The 10210-nt window shown below is 41.5% G+C and overlaps 1 protein-coding gene across 1 annotated transcript in view; it reads left to right on the top strand.

Moving 5' to 3' along the window:
* The window catches only part of TPD52 (tumor protein D52), a 28384-nt gene extending 18174 nt beyond the window's left edge, over positions 1 to 10210 (top strand). The window contains 4 exon segments of the mRNA XM_015425431.1: positions 1 to 85; positions 1858 to 1959; positions 8241 to 8289; positions 9480 to 10210. Of these exon segments, the coding sequence (XP_015280917.1) occupies positions 1 to 85; positions 1858 to 1959; positions 8241 to 8289; positions 9480 to 9596 (353 nt within the window). The 3' untranslated portion in view covers positions 9597 to 10210.

Here is a 10210-nt window from a genome sequence, read left to right as displayed (position 1 = left end):
TAAAGAAAAAATTGGGAATCAATACATTGCAGGAGCTGAAACAGAACCTTTCCAAAGGGTGGCAGGATGTAACGGCAACACATGCGTATGTTTCTGTATTTCCCTATAATATTTCAGTTTTGACACAGATGAGTTTACTTTTCACAGCTGGCAGAGTCAGAGCACCAAACTAAATGTTACATTTTAAAACAAGCCAGGTCCAGGTTCTTCCAGTTTGGCTCGGGACTGTGGTATGTTGTGGGGGAAGGACTTCTGCCTTCTTCTTTCCATGCTGTTTGCTTAAGCTGTATGTTTGCAGCTTCAAAATGGGGGCAAATAATTCCCCTCTGGAGATGTTTCGGGTCAGCAAAATAGTGCAGGGGGAAGCAGAAATCCCCCCCCCCCACAGCATGGTCCAAAGCCAAATCAGGCCTCTGCAGTGCTTTAAAAAGAAGTTCCTCTGTGGCTACTGTGTGGCTGCATGGAAAGCAAGCTGAGTCTGGGGAACCGAGACCCAGTTTGTTAAATAACTTATTGTGTAGTTTGGCTCTCTTAGGAAAGATTAGACATGGCAAATACAGTGGTGCCTGGAATGCTACAGTTAGAATCACACAGCTAAGCTTTTCCTATTAATTGTGTGAACTGACCTTTAATGCCTAACTTGGCAAGATCATTGGTGTTCTGTGGCTGGTGGGGTTGCGAAGAGTCGGACTCGACTGTGTGACTGAACAACAACAAACCAAAACAGGCATGTTGTGTTGCGATCGGTATTCCCTTAATTGTTTAACTTGATAGGTCACTGTTCCAGTGAGGCAACAGCTGTCCAAAACAGCGATTGCATTTGTGAATATTTGCAAGGTAATGTCAAAATAGGGTTGCCAGTCCCCAGGTTCCAGTGGGGGTTGCCCCGCTTTTCAGTGGGGCAAACCCCGCCCACCAACAGCCACGTCTGGGTGGGGTGTTCTGATGTGATGACGTCACCTGGAAGGGACATCATCACATTGGGGATTGTCCTGTGCGAGGCTCTGGTTTTGAGGGCAAAACTCTATGGTAACTTTGGTCTAAAACCATAGAGTTTTTCTTTTAAATCAGAGCGTTGCTGCTGCGATGACATGTCAACAAAGTCCTGGGACACCCCCCGCCCCCAATCCCTCCACTGGTGCGGTGAGGGGACCTGGGAACCCTAATTCAAAATGGCATCTTGTTGTTGTCTTACATGGGCTAAAGCATTAGAATACTTTGCATTTTTATATGTGAGTCATATAACCTCTTCCAGATGTCAGATGCTAAAATGTGGCATTCGTTGATTTGCCCTTAGCATAAATTCCTCTTTGTTGGTAGATGGCTATTAATATAAACATATTTCTTTCTGAGATTCTTGTCAGATCTCAGAAGCTAAGCAAGGTTGGCCCTGGCTAGTATTTGGTTGGAAGGCCTTCAAGGAATATCAGGATCATGACACAGAGGTGGGCAATGACAAATCACCTCTGAACGTCTCTTGCCTTGGAAACCCCACCAGGGTCACCATAAGTCAGCTGTGACTTGATGGCGCTTTCCACAACCATGATTCAGAGTGTTACCTCATGAAAATCTTGGTTGCTGTGGGCAGTTGTGCCCATTTAAAAATATATATCTCTGTGAGTGTGTGTATAAGTTCAGACTTCCTTATCCTAAGGAGGAAGGGAAGCAGGATAGAAATTCCAAGCGTATCAAATGGCGGTGGGTGAATAGGCTTACGTTGCGAAACTTGCCTTGGAGTGTTTGCTTTTAAAAAGAAAAAAGGCCTGGTACACTAGAAGTGAAATATCACCTGCAGGTTGTGCCTGATCTTAAAACACTTAGAACTGTAGTAATTTGAGTCTGTGTGTCTGAATATAGGTATAAGAAGACTTCGGAAACATTGTCTCACGCTGGGCAGAAAGCTTCTGCTGCTTTCTCATCGGTTGGGTCTGCCATAACGAAGAAGTTGGAAGATGTGAAGTATGTCTTCAGTTTTTCTCTTGAATTTTATTAATGGGATATTGGTGTTGACACTTGAGAATAGAGAACAACTACATTCAAGGATGAAATACAGCACAGTTTGAAAGATTTGTGGAAGCAGCATTTTGGGGAGGGGGTGGAGAAGGTGAACACATGAAGCTGCCTTATATTGATTCAGGCCATTGTCCTATCAAGATCGGTCTACATATTGGTAGACTAGTCTCCTTGAATGTTAAGGGCATTGAACAGGGGACAGACAAAGGCAGAAATAACACTACCCTCACCTGTAGTACAAAGGCAGCTGTTTGCTGCCCATTAATTGTGAAGAAGATGACAAAATGGTGCAAAGGAAAAAGAATCTTTAATAATTATACAACCCCATGTATACTTAATGTTGGGGTTGTATGATTATTAAAGATTTCTTTTTCTTTGCACCATTTGATCTTTTTCTTCTTCATTTGCCTTGCTGTGGCCCCCTTTCTTCAGATGTGTTCACTGTGGGAATAGTGTGGTGGGGTGTGTCCAATCTGAGTTTGGGAGTAAATAGCTGCCTTCAGGGGCAGGAGCTCTTAGCCAGCTCTCTGAAACTGCCTTGTGAGTTGCATGTATCTTGGCCCTTAGAAATAGAGCTTTTTGAGCACCTGCAACTGAAACGCTTTTCCTTTCAGATTGTTCTCTGTGTGGCTTGTAAAACCTCTGAACAGCGTTGTGCTTTCACTGTGCTGCTGTTTGGATGACTGTAGTTTTAGTGAGATTAGTCTGGGAAAAAAAATGATTTGATGTTGTTCTGATGCTAGATTTTTAAAGAACTTGTCTCATGGAGTAATTTATAAATTGTAGTTCTTAACTCTTGTTTCTTGGAAGTATTCTTAGGTTATGTTTGCATTGTCATAATCTTATTTTGGATATTGAAAAGACCATGCATGAAATCTGGTGAAGAAGTATTTTTACATAAGCCCACTGAAATCAGTAGGCTTAATTTGGAGTACCTCTACATAATTGCATTGTGACTCTTTTTAAAAATTTCTATAAAGAAAATAATTATATTATACTAATCTTTCAATTCATAACTCATATTTGTGCAGATAACAGCTGTATGTTGGTAGGGTCAGTATACTGTGCACACTTACATTGCAGAGTTTAGATTCATGTAGAAAGGGGAACTGGGGCTTCAGTGAGGCTCTGCGTCTTTCAAAACTAATTTATTTTTAATGAGCAATGTCCCTTTGGAATACCAGAATATTGCTGAATAAAGCAGGAATAGCAACTCATCCTATATCGTTGCCATATTTTTTCAAGTCTAGAGTAGATTGTTACATTATATACCTTTAGTCCTTCAACTGTAGAAAAAGTTCAGTTTCATGTCTGCTAGAGCTTTTTTTCTTATTATTTCTTGCTTGGTATTCTGCAGAGTACAGGCTTTTACACATTCCTTTAGGTAAGACGATGAAGTTGCTGTGTAGCAACTGCATAGCATGCAAGTGGGTGTTCATAAGTGATGGATTTTAATGATAGGTATTCAAGTTTTGGAAATTGTGCTTTAGACAGTCCTAAATAGCCTAATTTAAATTAAGTCCTTGAGGAAATGTAAGTCTTTGGGTGGGGGGTGTAAGGCTGTTTCTAGTATGAAGGGGTGACCTGAAACTCCTACTTGCTTGCTTATATCTGCCTAGCGTGTATTACTAGTGAACAGTTACAGTAGCAGATTCCCCTTTCAGTATCTATCACAGTAGCAATCCAGTACATTCAAGAACAATTGATGCCTGGATTTGTACCCAAGCTGGTGAATCTTTTGTCTTGGTAGGTATGAAGCTAAATATATCTTAAGAATAGATGATGTGAGGGACTGTGGTACATAAGAGCAGCCATGCTAGATCACAGCATCCTATGGCAGTGTAACCCACAAGGTAATTGTTCTTTGAGTGGAGAAGTAAACTTTTAAGAAGGCCCGTTCTTGATCCACAAACATTCTGTGGACAAATCAATTTAAGTAATCAATATTAAAATAAATTACTAGGAGGCTGCTGACTTCGTAATTTGGCATATTTTAAGTTAATAGTGGAAAAGAATGGTCCTTTTGCTTTCTACAATGCTGCTTTATTTATTTTATTATGTTTATACCCCGCCCATCCTGCGAGCAGGCTCAGGGCAGCTAACAAAGCGGTACAATGTACCTGATTGGCATAACCATAAAAATTATTAAAACTACATAAAACACATACTCATTCAAGACATAAATTAACAATTAGCAGTAAAGTGCTTGCAGTACTGAAGATTAGATGGCGTGCTTCCAGATCTAAATCCACGTTCTTCATCTAATCATCATCCCTCGTGCCGATGGGCCTAGCGATACAACTGGGCCAGACCTAGGATCCAGGCATTCAACAGGATCATTGATGGTGACAGTAGTGGCGGCTCCTATTTAAAAGCCTGGCGGAAGAGCTCTGTCTTACAGGCCCTGGGGAACTGTAAAAGGTCCCACAGGGCCCTGATCTCCTCTGGGAGCAACCCAACCCATACCTCCGAGCCACCTGGGCAAGGGGGCGCATAAAGATATTAAACAACATTGGGGACAGTACTGCGCCCTGGGGTACGCCACACTCAAGAGGGCGTCTCCCGGACTGTTGTTCCCCAAGCACCACCCTTTGTCCCCGACCCTGGAGAAAAGAGACAAGCCACTGTAAGGCGAGTCCCTGTATTCCCACGTTGGCGAGGCGGTGGGCAAGCAGCTGGTGGTCGACCATGTCGACTGCAGCCGACAGGTCTAGCAACAGCAATGCCGCTGACCTGCCCCGATCCAGGTGCCTATGGAGGTCATCAGTAAGAGTGACCAACTCTGTCTCCGTCCTGTGACCTGGGTGAAAACCGAACTGGAAGGGATCAAGAGTAGAAGCGTCATCCAGAAAACCCTGAAGCTGTACCGCCACCGCCCTCTCAATCAATTTGCCCAAATAGGGCAAATTGGAAACCGACCAATAGTTGGCCAATTTGGCCGGATCCAGAGATGGTTTTTTCAAGAGAGGACGGACCATCGCCTCCTTGAGACCTCCCGGGAACCGTCCCTCAATGAGAGAGTTGCTGATAATCTCCTTAAGAGCTCCTCGAAACCCCTTATGGCCCGCTTTAATGAGCCAGGAAGGGCACGGATCAAGGGTACATGTGGTTGGGCGTACAGTTACAAGTAATCTGTCAACTTCCTCAAGGCTGAGCAGGTCAAAATGATCCAAAACCGACGCAGAAGTGCAAGGGGCCTTGAGTTCACTCACTGTTTCAAGCGTGGCGGGGAGGTCACGGCGAAGCGTCAAGACTTCATCCGCAAAATAGCTCGCAAAAGCCTCACAGCCAATTTCCAATTCCCTCTCCTTTGGGCTGCCCTGAGGCAGAACTGTTTTAGACCGAATTGTTCTAAATAATTGGGCTGGGCGTGAGCTAGCGGACGCAATCTCCTCTGCAAAGAACACCCTCTTTGCAGCCTTGACTGCCATCTCATAGGATCTCATAAACGTCCTATAAGATGCTCTTGTGGCTTCGTCGCGAACTCGTCACCACTGTCTCTCCAGCCGTCTTAACTCCCACTCTGATCTCATCATGGGACTCCTGAGTGCTAAAATCCATTTTAAGTATTTCATTCTGCTGACAGACTATAAGAGTGTGTATGTATTAGAGCGATGTAGGACTTTGGGATAAATGAAATCTAAAGTGTATAGGTCAAGGGAAGGCATGGATCACAGCAGACCTGTGGTTGCTAACTGCCTTAAGACTCCTGTTTAACCAAAGAGAACAATATCTGGAAAACTTTAAGAAAGCAAATGAAACTTGGAAGCAAATGAAACCTATCATTTTATGAGTGTTCTGAAGTACTTGTATTTGAGAAACATTTAACATTCCTGTGTTGATGTGGTCTTGCTGTTTGTGCTGGCTGGTCTGTGAGAGGGTGCTTTTTCCTTTCTTCTGATTTTACCAATAAAATGTTTAAATTGGGTACATTTGGAGAGAGAAGCTGCACACTGTCACCTTGGCACCTATATCTTAGTTCTTGCCATGTGAGAAGTAGGGGAAAACACAAATTTTACAGTACATAAAAAGAAATGCAGTATTTGGAGAGTTACAGTCTCATACAGTCACAACAGGACAAGCAGGATATTTTGATATCAAGGAAACATTAAACACGTGAGTAGCATATTATCTTACTCATTACAGCAAATTAATTGTAGATAAAATTAGTTGCATTTATAGAATAAACATATCCTTGAAAATATATACCAGTTAGTGGACGATGTTGGATTTTGCCTTTCCTTAAGCAGACTGCCTCTTGTCCTGAAACTTCTCGGGGACAACTAGATGACCATCTCAAGTAAAATGTTCCACAGGTCAGGGGAGACTGCAGTGATGATTGAAAATCAAATAAAATAGGATTGTCAGACCCCCAGTCCAGGCAGGGGTTCCCCTCATTTTTCAGGCTTCTGCCTGCTGCCAGCCAGCTGACCGGTGGGGGAAGCCTCTTCCCAAAACAGGGCTATTGTGCAAGGACGTCCCTGATGCTATGACATCATGTGGAAGTAAGATCATCACATGGGGATGTTGCTGTGTGTTGCTCTGGTTTGAGGACAAAACTCTATGGTGAAACCAGAGCGTTGCTGTGGAATCTTGCCCTGACCCCCCAGTCCCGGAGAGCACCCTCCCATCCCCCATCAGTAGGAGGTAAGGACCTGGCAACCCTAAAATAACATAGCCTCTCTGTAAGCCCTACACCTTGTGGTGTAGACCCAACTTTGTGTTTATAGCATATGCAGGAATCATTATTTGATGCTTTATTTATTTGAAACATTTTTATGCCACCTTTCCACCTGATCAGGGTCTCCAAGATAGTCAACATAAAAAACATTAAAACATTTGAACATGGAAACCGTTATTGGGAGCTTGCCAAACAATACAAAAAAGCCTTCACCTGCTGGTGAAAGACACCCGCAGAGGGACACAGATGAATCTCTGAAGGGAAGGAAATTGTTTTGCATAAAAATCTCCATACGGCACATATGAGTGACTAAAACTGTCTAACAATATTTTGCTTACTCAAAAAAAAATTGTTTTATTGGAGGTTTTTTCTAGTTCCCGCTCAAATTTCTGTTGGAAAAGACAAATAAAATTGGGGGGTGGGGGAATGGGGTGATTATCTGTGGCTGTTGCAGCAGCTATTCTGCATTGCTGAAAGCACATTCAGTTGACAGTTTCTGTCATGGACTCCTTTCAACTTTGATCCCCCTTTTTAAAATATGCAGGGTATAATGTACCCAACAAGGGTGGCTGTGGTGATTACCCTCTTTATACTTAAGTTCTAAAAGCACTCCTGTTCTAGTCAAGAATGTAGCAAAGGCTAGATGAAAAGCACATCAAGGTTAATAATCTTACTCACATGCATGAGCTCTAGCAAAACTTTGGATGCATTAAAAAATGATCCTAATCTAAACATGAACAATCCTTGTGACATTTGCTTGACTAACTCTGATCAGTTATTATAGGAGAACTGCCAAGGATTCCTCATAAGCCAGCATGCACTAAATGTTGCCACAGCTGTCCTTGGTCCATGCATGGGGACAAAACTGATGCATGCCTAACAGTCATCTTCAGTACTTTGGAAATGTGTTCTCATGTTAATGTGTCGCTGCATGGAATTGGCAGGGACAAACACGATTCTTCACAATCTGATTAATTTTCCTTTCTCTTAATGCTGCCGTTCAGTATACGCTGTCTACAGCATTCAATTAGCATGCCTGCTATGAGGTAATGTATGCATAGCTCTATTGATACCTAAGAAAATTTTCTATGTACCAATCTGAGGAGGAATGGATAACCTTGAATTGTGTGATTCCACCAGGCTAAAAACTGTAATTAATTATTTTGAAAGGGAGACGTGCCTGCTAGGTTTATCTGTATAAAACTACTCAATTTCAGTATTCTGTATTTGAAACTAAACATATCCTGACTCTACCATTGGAACTGGACTATTTAAAGTATGGAAAGGGGATATATTTCTAACTGTGCAACCCAATGCATACTTGGCTCCTGTGCAAACATACATAGAATCAGCCTTGCAGTAGTTTAAATCCAGTTCTTCTGTCTATACTGTACATTTCAAAGCATCTTACTGAAGTTACAGCACCACAGCTGCAGTTTTAAACATATTGTTGTTCACTAGGTATGTGTGTTATCATAATCTGCCAGTGTGAGTGTACTTGTGGTTTGATCTTTGAAAAATCTGATAACTACCTTTTTCCTACTAGGAATTCCCCAACTTTCAAGTCATTTGAAGAGAGAGTTGAAAACTTAAAGGTAAATTCTAACTATCAATTCTGTTTCTAAAACAAGGAATGTGGTTGATCTTGGTTGTTGGTTTCTTTGTGGAAGACATTCAGCTCTGGTATTGATTGGCAATAAATGTGTACACATACCTCCTCTTACAATAAAATGAATTTAGTTTGAATGCTGCTTCCGGAAAGAAACAAAATGAAGTTTCTGTAAAAGCAATCTAAGAAAAAAAAGCTACAAAACAGTAATCAGCATGAAAGAGTATTATTATGGCACAGAGTAATGAAGTGGGTTTTAGTCTACAAAACTTTATGCTACATTAAATCTGCTAGTTCCTGAGGTGCCACAGGACTCCTTTCTTTCTACAGCAGACTAATGTGGCTACTGCTTGGGAGCTGAAAATATATAACAAGAATACTGGTCTAGTTCACTTCTGAAGATGAGTCCCTACATAGAGATTTATGTTATAGCTTGCATGTGAACATCTGGTGGGCAGGGAATAGGAGGTCTAACCTTATCTGGGGGCACAAGGTGTTACACAGGGCATAAGGATTTGACCAGGGTATTTTTGGTTTCAGAAACTTCCAGAGATGATGCTATAGATCCACTGTTTTTTCTCCCCAAGCCATACAAACGAATGAATATGAAACTAGATTTCTCATGCACAACAAAATTCTCTTGCATTTAGGCCCCCTAGATGTGTATCTGAGGCATATTGCACTCATGTATCATGATCTGATCAGTTTTTGTACACTTGCAATATTATGATTGCTCTGAGCTTTTTCATAGGAAACAAGAAAAACATGGGGGGGGGGAGAAGATGTCGTTACATATAAGCAGTATACTAAATATATTAAAGTGTACATGGTAAAGAAGTCTTGCTGACTAGCATTTAAGCTGCCCGCTGAATGAGATTTCTTGAGTGGGGGCAATGCCCTATTCAGAATTGTGCAGTCCTTGATAGTCTTCTACCTAGTTGATAAAACAGTACAGAAATGTATCTTAACATGTTAATGTCTGCCTTAGATGTTGCAGCCCCTGATCTCCTCCCTCTTTGACTTTGCTTGACCTTGGGGGAGGGGTATCTTTTTAATTGTGGATACTTCTTGAGAATGCTTCTGAGAATAGTAATATACTTGATATCTTAACTATTCCAGACTTAACTGTATTTGCATTTCTAAAGAAGCTAATCTGAAGTTTCTAAATCTCTTCAGTATAAGGTTGGGGTAAACAAGCCCGCTGGGGGTGACTTTGGAGAGGTCTTGAACTCTGCTGCTAATGCCAGTGCCACAGAAGTGACTACAAAGCAGACAGAAGAGGATGCTCAATGATTGTCTTGCCTACTTCCTGCTATCCACTGCCAGATGCTGCAAGCAAATGCTGAAGCACAACACCTCTGCTGTTGACTCTTCCAAGATGTGCTTCTGTTTAGCACTTAGCTTTATAGCTATTTAATATGTAGATCATGTAGGCTCAGAGTATTTTTTTTAAGACACTATCTGGAATTTTTCCACATTTTGAGTATTTAAAAGACTTATTCCTGGTCTAAAATCATCACTAAGATAGTGCATTATGAAAGTTAAAGAAGTTAAGAGTTTCAGCACTGTATATGTTGGATGCTGTGATGAATAGCAATTGGTTCATGTCCCATGAAAGTCTGTTTCCACTTACTTCACTGCAAACACTGTGAAAAGGCCTCATCAATCAGATTAGCATGAAAAGCTTTTGGTCTTGCTGAAGGAACTTCCAGTGGCAGAAGAAGACTGTCGGCTTCAACTTATCAATGTAAACTTTGACCAAATAACATGTCCATTGTGATAATTGCTGGCATTGAGTTAAACAGTTCCATCTTAACATGCAACATTATTTTAGTGAGGTTATCATGAACAAATTTATATTAAGTGTTTTTCTTAATTGTTCCCAATTAAACATTTGTTCTTGGATA

Source organism: Gekko japonicus, unplaced genomic scaffold, assembly GCF_001447785.1.
Source record: "Gekko japonicus isolate JY-2015 unplaced genomic scaffold, Gekko_japonicus_V1.1 scaffold301, whole genome shotgun sequence".
Taxonomy (NCBI): domain Eukaryota; kingdom Metazoa; phylum Chordata; class Lepidosauria; order Squamata; family Gekkonidae; genus Gekko; species Gekko japonicus.
Note: the sequence above shows the minus strand (reverse complement) of the source record. Positions and strands in the feature narration are given on the sequence as shown.